The sequence below is a fragment of the Homarus americanus genome, unplaced genomic scaffold (genome assembly GCF_018991925.1).
Source record: "Homarus americanus isolate GMGI-L3 unplaced genomic scaffold, GMGI_Hamer_2.0 scaffold25827, whole genome shotgun sequence".
Taxonomy (NCBI): Eukaryota; Metazoa; Arthropoda; class Malacostraca; order Decapoda; family Nephropidae; genus Homarus; species Homarus americanus.
In genome coordinates this window covers 8,096,395-8,116,373 of record NW_024738300.1, presented here as the reverse complement: position 1 = coordinate 8,116,373, position 19,979 = coordinate 8,096,395, and the positions used below count along the sequence as shown (strand labels likewise).

Sequence of the window (19,979 nt, the reverse complement as noted above, 5' to 3'; positions counted from 1 at the left end):
TGGGAGCGAGGACCGCCAGGCAGGCGGAGGAGAAGCGAGGGCCGCCAGGCAGCGGCGGAGGAGGAGGTGTTGCGTGTTCAGGAACCGAGGCCAGAATGAATCTCAATGGAGAGACAGAGCTTATATACACAGCAGCCGGAAGTAAATCCGTGGGAACGCGCCGGTTTCTTGACTCCGTTGCTAGGGAAGACGTAGCAGCTGGTGACCCCGGGCCGCTCATTTGGTTGCTAGGATACTGTTGCATTGGAATGCGATACACAGTTGTAGGGGAGACGTCCACTACAATATAATCATGACAGAGTTGTAACCTGTTTTTGCTAGTGTTTACTTTTACACTTCTCCATTTTGTAATATATTATATTTATTTGTTTTTATAGTTAAATGCGAGTAAAAATATGCCCGTTTTTATTCTCGGGGCCCCATTGGATAGGCGACAGTGTGGGGAACAGGTGGTTTGGTTCACACTCAGGATGGGATGGAGAAAGGAAACTCACAATGTGCTCTCTGTATACATGTTGTATTAGATGTACAATGCAGCTTGGTGCTGGGAAGGCAGCATGGTTACAAGCGTGATGTAGAGAGAGCTGGTTGGTGAGGACGCTCAGAGGAGGACAGCTTGTGGGTCGACATGCTCGCCGGCGGGAGAAAGGACCGCCAGGCAGGCGGAGGAGGAGCGAGGGCCGCCAGGCAGCAGCGGAGGAGGAGGTGTGTGTTGCTGGCTGGTTGGTGTAGGTAGAAAGAGGGTGATCACCACGAGGTCAGGTCTTAAATAGCGGGGGTAGGCGTGGCTTAGCAGTTGACCCCCGCTCTGTGATGTATGGCGGCGCTGGTTGACCTCGACCACGAGGCATACACTGGGGAATTGGTGGGGTCGGCTACACAGCGACAAACAGCGTTTGTAGGGGAGAAATCCACTACAATACTCCCCCTTCCCTCCAGGCGGTGTAGGAGACTTGTTGTCTGCAGGGTTGCTTAGCACATGTGAGGCAGAACGGGCGGTGCATGCCTCATGTGAGACAACAACGATGGTGTGGATGAGCCTGTCGCTGGATACAACTGTCTAGATACACACTATCTGTGGGAGAAGAGAGGGAGAAAAAGGGTGTGTGGAGGCGATGAATGTTGTGCTTCCCTCATGGCAGGTATAGAATCGTCAGATGCGCTTGCTGGGGTGTGTGGGCCTGGGTCAGGAGTAGGGGCTGCGTCAGCAGAAGCGGATGAGGGCTCTTGACAGCAGCAGGGTGCAGGACATTAGCAGGGAGTACCTGAGGGAGAAAAGAGGGGTGTGTGGGTCCGCACACAGGAACAGAGACCGCATCAGGGGCGGCAGGGGTTACTGCTGGGCCGGGGTCGGCGTCTGAGGCAGGACGGGTGTGCTGGGGTCGGTAGGACGTGGTGCTTGGGGCAGGAAGAGGAGCTGGTGTCTGCTTAGAGAAGCAGTGCTGCTTTAGGGTGTCTAACCTGCGGTGTAGAGACAGTAGTTGTAGAGCCGATGAGAGCTGCTTCTGTGTGGATAAGCCAGTCTTCCATGTTGCTTGAAGACTGGGAGCGTGATCAGTTTCTCCTCCATCCTGTGTGAGTGCGAATCTCCGGGGTCACCATTTGTGGGGTATGAGATGTTTGTGTTCACACTCAGGATGGAATGGAGAAAGGAAACTCACAATGTGCTCTCTATATACATGTTGTATTGGCTGTACAATGCAGCTTGGTGTTGGGAAGGCAGCATGGTTACAAGCGTGATGTAGAGAGAGCTGGTTGGTGAGGACGCTCAGAGGAGGACAGCTTGTGGGTCGCCATGCTCGCCAGCGGGAGAAAGGACCGTCAGGCAGGCGGAGGAGGAGCGAGGGCCGCCAGGCAGCAGCGGAGGAGGAGGTGTGTGTTGCTGGCTGGTTGGTGTAGGTAGAAAGAGGGTGATCACCACGAGGTCAGGTCTTAAATAGCGGGGGTAGGCGTGGCTTAGCAGTTGACCCCCGCTCTGTGATGTATGGCGGCGCTGGTTGACCTCGAACACGAGGCATACACTGGGGAATTGGTGGGGTCGGCTACTCAGCGACAAACAGCGTTTGTAGGGGAGAAATCCACTACACGCTACAACAGCACTAGATGGGGTCGCACTGGAAAATGCTTGGGAACCCTTAATTTAAGGAAACAATCCTCGTATAAGTCCACTAAATAATTTATTTGCTTGATTTACCAGTCATCAATACACATTTCCGAGAATACGATGATTGATTGCTAAATATATATATATGTATATATATATATATATATATATATATATATATATATATATATATATATATATATATATATATATATATATATATATATTTATTTATTTATTTTTTTTTTTATTTTTATTTTTTGTGGGGGGGGGGACATGTACGACCCATTTTCAAGCAAACTTAATGAATATCCGAGAAAGGAATAGAAGTACAGTACAGTACAGTACATATAAATATATGTCAGAATCTGTAATGAACATCCGAGGTGAGAAGATAAATACTGTATACATAGCAATCATTAATAATGTAATGAACATCCTAGAAACATATAAGCTTTAATTCAGCATAAACAGTGTAGCAGGGCAGTGGAGTGAAGGCCTCGCCGCTGGAGACAGTGTGGCCGCGGCACTGGTCGAGGGAGGCGGAGGGTGGCTTGTGGTCCTCAGAAATAAACGCTTCGTTCCTGTACTGTATTACACCTGCCTTCATTAATAATGTCACATCATTAACCTGCCTCAAGTATTCTTAATAAACAACAACGTAACGGGTGAGAAAACTGTCCATTTTTTTTAAATATTTACACAAATGTTTTGATGATAATGGATTGATTAGTGTTGGTAGATGTAGTCAACAGAGATGACAACAACAACAACACCCACCAGCCTAAGTTAACCTCTGTTGTTAACATTACTAACACTTTTTCAGGGTTTAGGGATTTACTGAAATTCCTCAAAACCTTAGTGTTGACGAAATTTGCTTTCGTAGTTTTTGACAAATGTTAATATTACAGTAAGTATTTAGTTAAGGCAATGCACTTTTTCAACCTACAGTAGCTGTACCGTTTACTGTCCTGTGTTTGAATAACCTACTGAAACACTGTATTATATTGTGTGACATCTAGGAAAGCCATAATTACTGCACTGTAAAATATCCACCACAGAAATCAAATGTCTGTAGGTGTAATAGCTCTGCCTGGCCCAGAAAATGAAAGATATGCACAGTCTGGGAATCCTTGAATGGCTGTTATAAAATTATTCATAGTGGATATTTTGCCGTGACTGGCAAAGTTCCTACTAACACTATTTTACCAAGAGTGCACTTTGATTGGCGAAGTACTTTCTGTTTAATATGACAGTGGTCCGCTCCCCCCCCCCCAGCTAGGAAGTTAGGTAAGGTTAGGTACCATAGATTTCTGGGTATTATTTTACTTTCGGACACAGCGCGCCCCAAAGTTATAAACTACTGAAACATTTAGATCTCCCTATTCTGAGCATTTTGAAGCCCACATATACCTGGCAGAAATGGATAATAGCGACACAATTGAGTTTAATTGATTTTACGTACTTTTCAGTCTTCGTCTATGTGAGATGTTATCGTCGTGAAAGTGAGCTAATTATGAGCGTGTTTGCATCACGCATGTGTGACGTCTTCCAGTCGTGATCAATGATGTATCGATCTCGTCACGCAAATTTTTTTTCGACCAATCAAAATTTTATTTTTTCAAAGGGAGGAGCCAAGATACGGATTTGAAGGATTTCAATTTCAATGACCAGTGTGACAATGACCGTGGTAGAGGTTGGGTGTGAGTCGTGCTCCTATGATTATTTTAAGTTTATTGCTGAGTTTTACGATAAAGACAATCAAGCTATCCAATTCCTACGTAATCAGGGTGTTCTCCCTACATCTGTTGAGTGCCCGCACTGTAAATTGCCTTGTAAATTAGAAAGAACAAGTATCAGAGGTTGACCCTGAACTTATCCCTGGTCCTTCCACTTCTAACTAAGGTATTGTTCTTAAGGACATGGTGCACCCCAAAGTTTAAAACTACTGAAACATTTAGATCTCATTATTTTAGTCTTGAACCCCATTTGTATTTAGTTGGAAATGAATAGGTTAGGTTAGGTTAGTTTAAGCTAAGCCTACTGGGGGTCCGAGGGCAGAGCCCCCTGTATAGGGGTTAGGTTTGGTTTGGTTTGGTTAAACGACTCGTTTTCCTGTTTCCCCCCACCCAAAACCCCGATTTCCTGGGCTCTCCCCCATTATCGATAGGGGAAGAAGGCAAAACTAGCAATTTCTGCCAAAAATGAAGATCAGATTTGTTTAAAACACACCAAAATACACTGGTAAAACACATTGGTCAACCCCTAGGGACTCATGTCCGAAAGTCCGAAAGTAAAAAATTACCGATTTCATTGGTTGGTAAGGTCGGGTTATTATTGATGACTGACCCACGGCCGACTTTTCATAGAAAACGATTTTAGAAATGCCACAATTTCACTTAACCCGGACCCCCCCGGTATATTAAACAGAAAGAATTTACTATGATATGGTGTAATTTTATGTTTTTTGTGGACGTGAGAGCAGCCGCTTGCATCGGTGTTGATCCAGCCCTGGCGGCAGAGTGTTATGAAATACATCATATACAACAAACTTTGCACACAAACCCAGTTCATTTTCACAGTATTGCTGTGTAAATTACTTTCTTCGAAAGATGTTTATAAATAAAATACAATACTGGGTTTAATCTTGGCATTTTCAAGCCAAGTTCCTTTATAGGCACTAGAACTGTAGCACAGGACCGGCAACAACCTTCACACATCACCCTGAAAATGAAACGCGCGTGGGAATGAGAGGCGGGTGCGGCAAAGAGCACAGCCACCAGAAAGACAAAGTAGTGCACCTTAGGTGCCTAATTTCTACAAGTTGAAGCATTTGCACAAGAAATGATTATCATATCAGAACTCACTAATGAAAATAAAATAAGAAAATAAGAAATAAAACGAATAACTCGTCCGCGGGTCAGTCGTCAATATTAACCAGGTCGGGTTCAATTAGGATCTAGTAAATATCATTGTCGTCATCTATTCAATACACATGAACATTTGCAGCAAACGTTATTATTACAGTATTTCATTACATTATGATATACTGTAGACAAGATAAACTAATAAAACCTACCCAACCATCCTATCCTAAGATGGAAGTGTGTTATTATTATTGTTACATATTATTTTGCATTGGGTTAAGCTCTTTAGGTATTGTAAGGCAAGTTTTTATAGAATGGAAGGGAGGTCAGTCATTCATTATTCGCTGGCTGGCAACTGTTCTGTATTGGTTGGTTGCTGCACAGTGTATTTATCTACAGTGATGCACTACGAGGTGTCATTGTGGAGAAAAATACCTTAATTGCAAATCATCAGTGCATGGTTGGGAGGCAGAGTCATCGGGAGTTCACACTCACCACTGTGAGATGGCAACACTTACTGGATAGCGATGACCATTTCACAGTTGGAGGAGGGTGGTGCGACCATGTAAGACCTTCAAATTGTATTTTTAATGCCTTTGGGAAAACCTGGTGATCACATCTAGTGATCTAACTACAGGCAGTCTCATACTTACGAACATACAGTAATTGGTTCTGGAGGTCTTATTTGTAAGTCCATTTGTTCATAAGTCCAAATTCACCTCTATCTCTTGCAAACAATGTGTTAAATATGAAAAATACCTTGTGTACAGCACACCCACAGCCAAGACTGGCTGTAAATGTCTCACCTGTAACAGTCACTGTATTTCTACTTAAGTTCCTCAAAAAGACTTGTAGTTTTTCTTGGATTAGCATTAAGCTAATAGGCATATGACGTTAATTTTGGTCCTCCAGCCACAAATACAAAGGTTTTTCCATCTCATTGTGCAATTTTCCTCTTTTCTTACTAATGATGGTTGATTGCACAGTCACAACGTTTTACATGCTCCATAATTCTTTTTGTCTTTTAAAATCGTACCAACAGTCGAACGATTCGACCTGAAAACACGACCCACATTTGTCGTCTCATCACCTCTTTCCATTTGTTTTATTTTTGCTTCTTTTGTTTCCATTGTAATCGTGTGTCTTTTCTTACTCGTACTCTCATCACTGGCACTACCTTTACACTTCTCGGAGATATTGCAGTCAATAATGTTTGTAAAAGCCACAAAAAATAAAATGGCTACCGCTTGACCAGGAATGTTGGAAGTACAGGGTAGTGCACTCACGCCATCTATTATGCGTTGGTAGAATAGAACTAATGACTCTTGCACTTTCGCACTGAATGGAAATTTGGACATACCTATACAGACAGGTTTGTTCTTATGTATGAAAGCTCGTGAGTAGAGGAGATACTGCACAAGTTACTATCATAGGATTTATCCTGTTTTACAGTGAAAGGTTAAGACAAGTCAAAACAAATCAAGGAATCTAAACTTAACAAAATTTAACTAAAAACTATATTAAGATTATTAGGTTAGGTAATGTGTACTTAGTTTGTTTCACAGGGTCAAAAAATGGAAATTGTTATGGTATATGTTTGGATATTTTCTGCACAGAGGTAATTCTAATTATTTGATAATATGTACTGTATAGTAGTAATCTCTGTGTTAGCTGGAATCTTTGTTCTTCAGAACTCTTCATTATCCAGATTTTATTTATTTTTTAATTTTGAGAAATTCTGGGGAAAATCTCTCCATTCCAGGTATTCGAACGAATTTCTGAGAGATTACATCATGTTTCTGATGCGGGGATGTGTCCCAGGCATGTGGGTGGCAGGCTCAGAGGGCTCATGGGCTATGATTGGCCACTACTGTCATGTGACTGTATGGGATACCTATGATTGGCTGTATGGGATTCCTATGATTGGCTGATGTATCTCACAGCCTATCCCCTCAAACTCTAGCAAGTAAAAACGGGTCAGTAGCTGCCCTAAGGTTTGCTATTTGGAAGCAGTATTTTCATTACATCGGTAATCACTGAAGCCCTTACATTTGAACAATGCTTTTGTCTCGAGATCTACGTTTATTTCAATTAACTCTTGGTTCATTGTCTGTACAAGCTTGTTCTCTTGTTCACTACTGTTTTCACATATGAACTGTGTTGTGCAGTACTCTACATTACCGTACCAGCATATGATCACCCAAAAATATTGTTAAAGCAGTGTTAAGACATAACAAGTTATTACAGTTACTGTACTGTACATTCAATAAGTGTGGAAGTACTGTATGTACAGTATTGTACATAGCAGGGTGGATAGAGTATACCTTCTGTAGCCTAGTGTGTAGAGAGAGTATGTACAGTATACTGTGTGTGTACAAACCCTCCTTCATGGAAGGAGAGGAGAAGGACAGTTAGTAACAGTTGTTACAGTAGATGGTACAGGACAAAGGCAAGCCATCCTGTATCATCACATCACCATTTGGCCTGCCTGTATCACAAGCCTGAGATGACAGCATCTGTTGGTGAGTACAGTATAGTTTATACACTTGTTTTTTGCATAAATAAATACAGCTCTGTGTCTGTTCATGTTAGATGCATAGTTTAGACACCCAGAAAAATTCCAAGGATGTGCGACTTTTTTCAAGGGTGAAAAATTCATCTCCATGCCCGGAACAACTCTGCACCAATTATTCCGGCTATCGGAGAGATTACTATGGTATCTGTTTTTGTTTTTCTCACAGAAGTTCTCTTAAACTTAGGGGATATTGATGTCTTAATCCATCAGGAATTAAGACATCAATACAGTATCTCCAAAGTTCAGATGAATTTTGTACAGTCAGTACATGGATAACAAAATGCTAAACTAAGATGCTGTATTGTTAAGTATGAGATAAATCCAGTTGTATTATTTAGTAATGTACTGAAGCTTCAGCTGTTTGAAGTGTGGTACAATACTGTAGTGGGTTTCACACTTAAGTACTGTACCTGGTAGACAGCGCTTGCTGACTGGAGTTACACATTACAACAATGATGGTTGTGCAGTTTGAAATTTAAGGTTTTCATTTAGGGATGCACTGGATACTCTGGCTAGACAGTTTGTACCATCTAGTATTCGGCTGGATAGTTGAACTTTTCTGGGCAGCAAACTTTTGAGATGGCCCAGTATGCCAGGCTGTAGGAAAGAAAGTCTTCATTCATGCCCAGTTAACTTTAAAAAAGCATGGCAATACATTACAATATCACATCATCATTATTAAAGGTGAATAAGAAACACACTGTTCTATGGACATTTATTTTGATTATTGTTCTTAAATATTTGCCATTTTTTAAATATGTTCAGGTTTTCCAGAAATACGGGGGTATATCCTTTGTAAATGGGCTGGGAATTAATGGGAGCCATATACAGTACATTAAGTCAATGATAATGAAAAATATTTCATGAATCCAGTTTTAACTCATATGCTGTTGGCTTTGCAAGTTAAAAATCAATTTGATGCCAACTGGTTCACCCGTCAGTTGACTCAGCTGCTGCTGAGAGTGAATGCATGTCCATCCTTTCTATGTTCAGTCAGTGCTAGGAACCAAACTTTTTTTTCAGTGAACCAAGGTACAGTATCTGCATTTTTTGAGGATTTCCAGAGATGTAACCCTTGTGAATATGGATTGCTTGCTGTATTAATGTTTATAAAACCTGTGATATTTGTGTACAGTGTACAGTATATACCAAAAAGAAATTATCAATTGAAATCAGAAAATCTTAATTTATATATACTGTACAGTATTACATGATGCAGTGAACTCCTCTATAGTGAACAATGCATAATTAGATTGGCAATATAAAAGGGGTAGAGATTGTAGTAGATGCCAGTGATAATGTTCTTTATTCATTTAAAGTACTTAGTTCACCTGGTACTGTGTTTAAGTTAGGTACCATACTATATTTTTATCATAATGGAAAATTTACATTGTCATGGAATTTTCAGAGGTGAAATCACTTATTCAAGATGGCAGAAGGAATGCTCTCTTTGTCTTGGAACAATCATAGTTCAACATTCTGCCATATGCTGTCTGCACTACGAGAGGTGGTAAGTTATTGTTCCTTATACAGTTTCCCCATCTTAAGATACAAAAAATTATCCCTCGTATACAGTAGACAGTAAAAGTCCTGTTATCTGTCTTCCAGCTTTCCAATTAGTCCAACTATTTTATATCATGTCCCAGTTAGATTACAATATATATCTAGTACAGTATACCTTACAACCTTTGAAGTTTACGAGTCAGCACAGAGGGCTTGATAAATTGTTTGTCTGGTATTGTATAGTAATACATTAACCTTTGCTTTTACTACATAGTATTATGTTCAATTGTTTGGTTAAAAATATTTGTAAATTTAAAGTCAGCACCAAATTTGGCAACTGAGAAGCTGGTGTGGGGGCAGTGACTGGCTGACTGTGCTTCATACACTCATTAGTCACATAACAGTTGGATGGTGAAGATGTGGCCATTTTCTTTGCTATGCCACTATATAATGACCTGTTTTGTGATGGATGTTCAGTGCTAATTTGAAACAGTAGTACTATACTGTATATATTTGATGATGCCAGTACAGTATTGTCTTTAAAAAGTCTATCACATACTTGATCATGCAAACTTACAGGTCTGTGTTAAACAAAAATCACCACAAAGGAATTCAAAATGAGATAATAGACGAGTTGACGGTCAGAATTTTTTCATAAGATGGCAGGTCAATGGGTAAAGAAAAGGCTTAAATTCACTATGATAATGAGGATTTTAAATAAATTAGGCCAAAAAGTGTAAAAAATAGGGGTTAAAGTAGCTAAAAAGTCAGGTGACTGCGAAAAGCTCTGAACTTACCTAGCTTATACAGTGGGGTATGCTATAACGAACCTAATTGGTTCTAGAACCTCGTTCGTTATAGGAATAATCCGTTCCAGGCCCCCAAATACAACCACTTAACACTGAAAAATTTCTGTGGAAATTGTAAAAAATACGGTACTTTATTTTACCTTAGTGTTGTTAGCATGCAGGACAGGAGGCAGAGGAGGAGGGGGAAGGAGAGAATTATGGAGAAGAGGTGGAAGGAGAGGAGTCATCCTTCCTAGCCCTCTTTGGTGACTGTCTTACAGGCACTTTGTCTGTTTATTTATAATTTCTTTCTTAGTTTAAAGGGTTATTAGCTTTCTCTCTCGCTTTTGACGATTCATTGTTACAATTGTACACTTGTATAACAAAATAGTTATAAAAAAAACACGAATTTCCACATCAAAAGACGAAATTTCAACAAGTTCAGTGGTGCACTGACTGTGCTGTGAGCCGCGGTACAACAATATTCATACGCCAGACGAAATAGTCCCATATTCATCCGCGTTCGTTGTAGGAGTTGTGTTCGTTATAGCATTCTCAATTTTATAGGTAAAACCGTTCGTTATAGGAATATTCGTAGTAGAATCCGTTTGTTATAGGAATATTCGTAGTAGAATCCGTTCGTTATAGCATACCCCACTGTACTACAGACGGGCAAGGGGTGACGTAATTGAGGTGTATAAGCATCTCAAGGGGCACTATTCAGTCGAATGTCCTTACTTGGAGTGGCGGACGGTTGCCCCACAAGGGGTCACAGCTCAAGATTGAAGAAGCCGCAAGTCCAGAAAACTGTCAGGGCAAACTTTTTCGGAGTGAGAGTTGTGAACTCTTGGAACAATCTACCAGAGAGTGTTGTGACGGCACCGAGTGTGAGCTCTTTCAAGACAAGACTTGACCAACACTGTAGCAGGTTCAGGTACATTCAGGAGCCAGTTCATGCCCAGTACTTGTCAGTAGTCTGTAACAGAGACATGACCGATCGCCCAAGCGGCTAACGAGCCTATCAGTGGTGAAGCGGATAAAAGTAAAAGATTGGTTGTGGCGTCACAGGTTGGCACGAGCCGCCTAGCAGGACCCTGGAGGCAGCCAGCTGTGGTGTATGTGTTGGTACCAGCAGGAATACAGGACTTGTGGCCATATACAATGTTTATATACACGTGCATAACCTTATTTTTAGGTTAAAATAAATTACTGCTCGAGTATCATCATGTGTATTTACTTGCTGGGTGCCAAAAAGATGCAAAAGACCGATAACTCCAACATGGAAGTTTTCACCACTGTTCTCTATTTCATGTCTGGAAAATGTAAGTTTTTGTCACATGTCTATATTTAATGTTGTGGAAGGACTAGGGACGACCATGGCCAGGGGATGGGCTTGAGATGATCAGATGACAAATGTAATTTGACGTGCTTCATAGCTGGGTGGCGGAGTTCTTGATAATACTCTGCTATCATAAAGACTTCTACTGTACTTTTGGTAAATTTCTTTCATCTGCCTTGATGAACCCTAGAAGGAGTTGTCCAATCTTCTCGGCTGATCGACTCTGTAAATAAATATTATTAAATAACTAATTGTGCTTTACTGTGCAACAAAGTAATGCTATATTGAATATAAAGTATAATCTCGATTTACTCGGATTTGGTTTACACGTTTGGATATTTACGCGGCACCTTGCCAGACCGACAATTTTTATTTACACGGTTCATTCCATCATTTATGCGGGAAGCGGCGCGGGCAGGGTGCCCACAAGGTCGCCCAGTCAACAAAACATTACCGAGTTCTTCACCCGCCACCCACCACAGCCAACCCAAGTCAGTAATAGTGAGGATAAGGACTTTTAGGGGTTTGACAAAGAGGCCCTGCAAGCCTCTGTGGTGGATAGTGATACAAGTGATACAGGTGAGGGCCAATAATCTGCCCTCTGCCTCGGAACCAAACCCCCATCCCCGTGTGCCCAGCCATCTCTTCTACTAACATAAGTGTTAAAAAACCTAATATTATTGATATTTCTCTTAATTATTAATTGTGTGTGCATACCATCATAAAATTAAGATGTTATTTTTACTACAACGTACTATTGTGTCGGAAAAAGTGAAGTTTGGGGGTCGGCCCAGTCTCTATTTCAATTAATCCCATATGTTCTGTTATTTCGTTTACGCGTTTCTCGTTGTACGCGGACCTCCACGGGTTCAATTGACCGCATAAATGAAGACTATACTGAATAAATATTACTAAGCACATTCACTAATTCAATGGATATTAGCTGCCCCTATTACAAGTTTCATAGTATAAACATTTCAAACAATATTTGTATTATTTTGGTTTTTGGTCATCTGGGGAGCCTTAAGATTCTAACAATGGGATTAAGTACTTTAACCAATAAGACAAATTATCTCTACAGGATTTCTGTCGCAAAATTTTTTTCGATCACATAAGAAAATACAGGTCATATGTTAGGTTAGTGTACAGTACGTAGTATCTTACATGATTTAATAGGAGAAGGAGAAACCACATGCGGACTTAATTTATCATGTATATACTGTATATATATAATCAATAAAGGCAGCATATAAACATACACACATTTAACACTATTTCTCCTAAATAAACAAAACTTACAGAATTACATATGGCAGGGAAAAAGAGAATAGAACACAAGAAATATAACTTCCTAACTAAACAGTTTTGAAAGGCCTGTTCACAATTCAGATAATTGGAGGTCTAATTTCATTACAGGTCTCCTAACTCTGTTTGATCTTCTAGGAATATTTCCTCCATCAACTTTTACAGGGGTTTCACTTGCACTCTGTGCATTATCAGTGACAGACGTATCATCACTACAGTCAGTTGACACAGTGAGTGGATGCTGGGAAACATCATCTTTGACCTCATCATCATGATGATCATCTGCAACTGTGTCAAGTTTATCATCGTGTTCTGGTGCTACATTCATCTCATCATGTGCCTGAATGATGTGATCCACATGAACATATCTCAAAGAGTTACCACATTTCACTAAATATGTCCTTGATCCACATACCTTGTCAATGACACCAGTTATCCACTTTGCATGTACAGTACCATAACCTTTAGCCATATTCCTAACTCTCACCCTATCATTTACCTTGAACACACTTTCACTGGAACTCTTATCATGATACATTTTTTGTTGAGCTTGTTTCCTCTCTACAACTTCAAACAGACTTGGCTTAACTAAACTTAATCTTCTTCTCAACTGTCTCTTCACCATTAACTCTGAAGAAAGTGTCAATTGTGGTCTGTGGGGCATCTCTCCTCCTCACCATTAACTTATGTTTGAAGAAGGAGACCATTGAGTCCTCAACATGACACAAAGTTAGTTCAGTTTTTTCCACATGTGGGTGCTTTGAAGCCAGTTCCCTGAACTTCTCCCAGTGGTAAATCACATCTTTCAACTCTTTAGTTGACATATGGTCATCACTTTCAATTTCCTCCTCACCACTGTCAGCCTCTAACATCTCATCCAGTTGCTTCAAGTCATCAGGAGTAAGTTCCTCCTCATGAGACATCACAAGCTCTTTGACATCATCCTCTTCCACTTCAAGGCCCAATGACTGACCAATGGACACAATCTCCTGGTCCAACTCTGTTTCTTCCTCAAATCCTTCAAAATCATGGGCTACTGATGGCCACAGTGCTTTCCATGAAGAATTGAGGGATCTAGTGGAGACTTCTTGCCATGATGACACAAACAATTTTACAGCCTCCAAGATGTTGAATTGTGTCTTCCAGAACTGTTTCAGTGTTAGTTCAGGATCATTGGAAGTTGCCTGATGACACCTAAACATTTTCTTCATGTACAACTTCTTGAAGTTGCTGATCACATTCTGGTCCATTGGCTGTATGATTGATGTAGTGTTGGGAGGCATAAACAACACTTTCACAAAGTCAAATTGACACTCCAAAGTTCTGGCAAGTTCAGGGTCATGACCAGGAGCATTATCCATGAGGAGAAGAGCCTTTAAAGGGAGTTTATTGGTGGTTAGGTAGCTCTTGACAGAAGGGCAAAACACATAAACAGCCCATTCATTAAAAAGCTGTCTTGTCACCCATGCCTTACGGTTGGACTTCCAATAAACTCCAAACTTTGCTCTTACCACTTTCTGTTGCTTGAACACCCTGGGGTTTTCAGAGTGGTAGACAAGCATAGGCTTCAGTCGGAATTCCCCTGAAGCATTGGCACCAAGCAATAGAGTGAGACGGTCTTTCATGGGTTTATGCCCAGGTAAAGAGGCTTCATCTTTGGTGATGAATGTTCTTTTAGGCATCTTTTTCCAGAACAGCCCAGTTTCGTCCACATTAAACACTTGCTGTGGAAGATAATTTTCTTCTTCCATCAGTTCTTTAAATTCCACTAAATACTTTGCTGCCCCTTCCTTATCAGCACTAGCAGCTTCACCATGCCTAACAACCCTGAAAATGTCACTTCTTTTCTTAAATTTTTCGAACCAGCCTGAAGAACCAGGTTGATCTGTCTTTAAATGCTCGTAAATCTCCCTGGCTCTTTCACAAATGAATTCAGTAGAAACTGAATCACCTCTCATCTGTTTTTCCCTAATCCAGATGAGAAGTAACCTCCCAGTTTCTGCAATTAGGGATCTACTTTTAAACACTCTGGTAAATTTGTCTCTCACTTTCACTACTTTAAATTTGTCTTTCTGTGCAAGAATTGTTGACACAGTTGATGTCAACATGCCATATTCTTTGCATAGCGCATTTGTTCTAATGCCTTCTTCATGTTTCTTAATAATTTCCTGTTTGGTTTGGATTGAAATCACTTTTCTTGATCTCTTAGGCCCCATGCTGGATTCAAACAATGTCAACACGTGATTTTTAAAGTTAAACTAGCTGTAAATAAAGAATATTTTCTTTAAAATAACACTGCAATGCGCTATATATTGTCAATATGTAAAGTAAATTTCAAAATGACCAATAATTTGCTTGGAAACACAGAGAAAAGCATTTAGTTGAAGAGAGTCTCAAGCAAGATGTTACCTCCACTGAAAACAGAGAGAGACTAACGCTTGTTTGGTGTGTTAAAAGGCTGGATGGCGCACATAAAACAAGTGACTTTACCTTCAATTAGGTTCAATAATTGTTAAAATGACTAGAAAATTTAATATTAAACTTTTAAAATTATTGAATAGTATAAACTTCTTGATATTTACTAAAATAATAAGGAATTTAAGCCCTAGAACTGATTACTGTATTGGCGGACTAATACTACAGCTGGTTGACCGCCAAATGCAAGCGAAAACATGTTGAGGTCGGCTCGTAAGAAACTCGTTAACCGAGGGATTGCTCGTTAACCGAAGTTAAGAATTTTATGGGAGGTAACTCGTTAACCGAAATCTCATTAACCGAGGCGCTCGTTAACCGAGGGGTCACTGTACTTCTAACTTGACTCGTATCTCCATCTAGTACTGATATACTCTGTAAATGCACTGGAAAAAAAAGAGAAAGTCTATCTGGTAAAAATACATGATATCTGAGCTGGTGTGAACATGGGAGTTTTTTATGTCCATAAGCAGCTCTTCATGGCACATTTCTTCACTTACAAAATGTCCATGACTTAGACCATAAAAAAAAACACCCTTAAAACTTACCTGAACGTGGCATTTGGGGTCTCAAGAGGCCATCCTTTCTACTACATCCGACTGCAGCTGTAAGATTGTTGGAGAACATCGTCTGTGGGGAACTGGTGACATCATTGCAAATGGCGGCCCTGTTTCTAGAGAAATAAACTTATCTCTACTATTATAGCGGGACTTTAAACTTTTTTACAAATTATATATACCGTATCACTCTATGAACTTGGCAGAGTGTATTTCTTGTGTTTGTTCAGAACCGACAACTCGTCCATTTATTCTTAGCAAAAAGTACAGTACTTATATACAGGTGCTCCTCTACTTACGAACGAGTTACGTCCCCGAGGCTTGTTTGTAAGTCCAACTTTACTCTTGTAGATACCAAACATATTGCAAAAAATGAAAAGATTATGGACATTTAGTACAGCTATACCCTTAATACAGCCTGAAAACCTGGCTCACTCTTCTCCTCTTAGGTAATGTTTGTTCTATCTGGAATTCTCTTCAAAATAATCCAGTCTCATCCACATTAAACACCTGTTCTGGCAGGTAACCCCCTTCATTGATGATGTTTGCATCTCTGAAAGTTTGTAAGTTGAATGTACTTAAGTAGAGGAGCACCTGTACGTGTATGTTTTCCTGGTTTGTTTAAAAAAAATTAATATTCTACAATTCAGATTTTTTTGTAAGTACAGTATGTATCTTTGGTTTAATCATAATGTGTATTAACTATTGGTTCATTGTACTCATGTTGCATTACCCTTTTTTCTTCCTTTAGGAAAGGTACACTGATGTGACTGTAGCCTGTGAAGGCAAATTCTACCCTGTACACAAGCTAGTACTATCAACCTGTAGTGATTACTTTCTAAAAATGTTTGAATGTACTCCATGCAAACATCCTGTCATCGTACTGAAGGATGTTCAGAGTAAAGACATGGAGGCTCTCCTAAGCTACATGTATGCTGGCATAGTAAGTGTGGCACAGTCTGATCTAGCACAATTGATCAAAGCTGCAGAACTTCTTCAAATCAAAGGCTTAGCTGTACCTGATGAACCTCCTGTCAGCAACAGAAGAGGGCGTAACACAGCAGATGATAGTGATAGTCCACATCCAAAGAGACATAAACGACAAGACCAGAATCTAGGAGAACACCAGAGTGGTGATTTATCCTCTCCACGCTCTCCGGTATATGATGATGACTTGCAAGAAGACAAAACAGACATTCCCGGAGAGTCACCGACAATGACTTTCAAATCATACCATGGAGAGGAACTTGCAGATAGAGAAACCAGCCAATCAAACTCAAGGAAGGACCATAGAACTGCACATCAGACAGACAATAAAGTGGAAGATGAAGCATCTTTACATGAGCGTCACTTATCACAGGTTGTGGTATGTACACAATACACCATTTATTTGTACCTTAAGAATTAGCTACAGTATATGATGTACGGTATATATAAATTTGCTTACTTTTTTAACATTTGTTTTCTCACTTCTTGATGAAGCATTTTCTTAATCACAGATGTTCAGCTTAGTTTGGTGCCAAAACATGTCAGAATTATTCCCGTGTTAACCTACCCAGTAATATTTTTTTAGATAAATTATTTTATTACCACAAAAGTAAACTTTAAGACTTAACCCAATTGATAATTTTCTGTGCAAGATATAAAAATTTATATTTTCTGTCATCTAATAATTAAGGAAGAGTTGTAGAGAGTTTAGCAGATTTTGTACTGGTTTTATCTTAACCTTTTCTCAGACTATGGTAGATGACACACTGATTAAAGAAGAAATGGTCGAGGAAGGGAATGATAGTGGGATGACAGACACAGTATTTGACTACAGTAACCTGGAGGCTGACATGGGTTTGGATGATCATGAAGCAGGAGAGAACCAGTCAGGTCTTATGGTACCTGGCAGATATGATCATCAGCGCCACGATCAGTCTTTTCTCCGCCAGTTCCATCAGTCTGAGAGTAGTTCAGATGCTCGACCAGGACCCTCGCTGCTTCATGGGGTATGTTCTGTGTATTGTATTACAGTGGTCCCTCGGTTAACGAGCACAATCCGTTCTAGAAGGTTGCTCGTTAAACGAAACCATTGTTTCAATGGATTTTTTGGGTAATTGGTTCCAGCTCACCGAAAATTGCCTAAATTCAACAAAAAAGGTAAAAAAGTACACTTACTTTGAGGTGTGTATGTAGAAGGCTCCTGGATGATGATGATGATGATGGGAATTAGAATGGGGGTGGAGGAGAAGGGAGAAGAGAAGGCATTGGGGTGGAAGAGAAGTCCCCCCATGGCACCATTTACCCACAATTATTTTAGTTCTCTTGGTGTAATTCAAGATTATTTTCTTTAAATCAACACTGCACTGCATTATATATTGTCAATATGTAAAATAAATTTCAAAATGACCAATAATTTGCTTGCAAACACAGAAAAAAACCGTTTAGTTTGAAGAGAGTCTCAAGCAAGATGTTACCTCCACTGAAAAGACACAAAGACTGACGCCTGTATGGTGTGTTGAGAGGCTGGATGGCTCGCATAAAACTAGTTTCATAACCTTCAATTATGTTCAATAATTGTTAAAATGACTAAAAATTTAATATTATTGAATAGTATAAACTTCTTGATATTTGCTAAAATGGTAAGGAGTTTAAGCCCTAGAACTGATTACTGTATTGGCGGACTAATACCACAGCTGGTGGACCGCCAAATGCAAGCGAAAACATGTTCAGGTTGGCTCGTAAGAAACTCGTTAATCGAGGGATTGCTCGTTAACTGAAGTTAAGAATATTATGGAAGGTAACTCTTTAACTGAAATCTCTTTAACCGACGGACCACTGTATGTGTGTGTGTGTGACTGGAAAATAAGGCATCAAGTGATTTCCAGGGCTAAGTTGTCAAATTACTCTCAGGTTATAGAAAGACCAATAGATATCCAGACTAAACAGTTTTATTATAACCAAACCTGAACGTCCCAGGCCACTTGTATTTACCTCAAATGTGATCCAGTATTATTATTTAAGTGACGTCAAGTACTGTAATATTATAAATTTATAATTACAGCAAACCCTCGGAATAATGGGCACTATATAATGGAACCCAGTTATAATGGACACCCTAAACCTAGCACTTTCCCTACCAGGCTGAGGTCGGAGTTATGTCATGGTTATTTTTCAACTCGTAATTTTGAGTATACAGTACTCCCTCTTTATCGACGGATTTTTTATCGACGGATTATTTAGACGGATTTTTATTTTGGCTTTATTTGAACTCTGCGGGCCTTGTTTGTACTTTCGTCGCTAGGCGGCACTAGTGGCGTGACTAGCGTCTACCCGCGGCCCGCCTTCCCTGAACACAGACATCAGCCAAGTCGCGTGGGCAACAGTCTTTGATTTTCAACTTTTGCTGGTGGTTCATCACATCAACTTATATCACCATGCCTCCCAAACGACCTGCTGCTCCCTCTGGATCTACACCTAAGAGGGCAAGACGAGTGCTGACGAGTTTGCTAGTATTTTTGTCCACTTATTATATTATTATTTATACACTATTATTTAAGGTTATGTGTAAAGGAAACGCATTAATGCTTAAAGGTACATTTATTCAACATATGCTAATAATAGTTAGAAAAATTACGTAACCATCACGGTTTCGACGGTTTCTTTATCGACGGCTGTCTACAGAACGTAACCCCCGTCGATAAAGAGGGAGTACTGTACAGTAAAAAAACAATTTTTATTCAGTTATATGCACGCACAATCCTACATACAGAATGTGTAAAAAAAAAATAATTATCACAAGGTCAAAAATATAAGTTAGCAGGATGAGCCGAGGGGAGTTATGTTATGGTTATTATTCAACTTGTATTTTAGGGCAGATAAACTTAATTTTTTTCATTTTTTTAATCAATTACATGCACACATGATCTTTCATACATAATGTGCAAAAAAAAGTTAAAAGAAATAACTATCATTAGGTCAAAGATATAAAGGGGATAATTATTTCTTTGTGTGTGAGTTGCTTAATGGTTGGCAGTGGTGGTGACCCCAGCTGGGCCGGGTTGCTGTGGCAATGCTCGAGGGTAGCCACACGTCACAGCTAGCGTCTGCAAATGGCTGCTGTATTAAACTTTCATTTAGCCTTACCCTAATGGTTTTAGCTGCATATTTTCATCTAGATAGTATTTTATTAATGTTTTTAATGTGTTCGATTGTATATTACAATAGTTTTGTACTATTAGTTAGGCAGATTTTTGTTGTTCGTGAACTTATTTCATGTTTTTGGGTAATGATACACTAATGGTGTTTTCTCGTTATAGGGGAACCGATCTCTATTTTTTCCACATGTTCTTTTATTCGATATACAAAACTTCACTTTACGAATGACTTTCAGGAACCTTTCCCATTTGTATGTACAGTGCTGCACAACACAAGTTGTACACAAAAACTGCAACCTTGTACAATGGCAGCAGAATATGAATGAA

General features: G+C 39.8%; 1 protein-coding gene across 4 annotated transcripts in view; it reads left to right on the top strand.

Moving 5' to 3' along the window:
- The first annotated feature begins 2,604 nt into the window (after positions 1-2,604).
- LOC121873816 (zinc finger and BTB domain-containing protein 7C-like) overlaps positions 2,605-19,979 on the top strand; it is a 114,994-nt gene continuing 97,619 nt past the window's right edge. For all 4 annotated transcript variants that reach the window (XM_042377540.1, XM_042377542.1, XM_042377539.1 and 1 more), the window contains exons 1-4: positions 2,605-2,772; positions 8,955-9,056; positions 16,262-16,876; positions 17,247-17,504. In XM_042377540.1, coding sequence (XP_042233474.1) covers positions 8,976-9,056; positions 16,262-16,876; positions 17,247-17,504 — 954 coding nt within the window. In that variant the 5' untranslated portion in view covers positions 2,605-2,772; positions 8,955-8,975. The remainder of the gene's footprint in view (positions 2,773-8,954; positions 9,057-16,261; positions 16,877-17,246; positions 17,505-19,979) is intronic.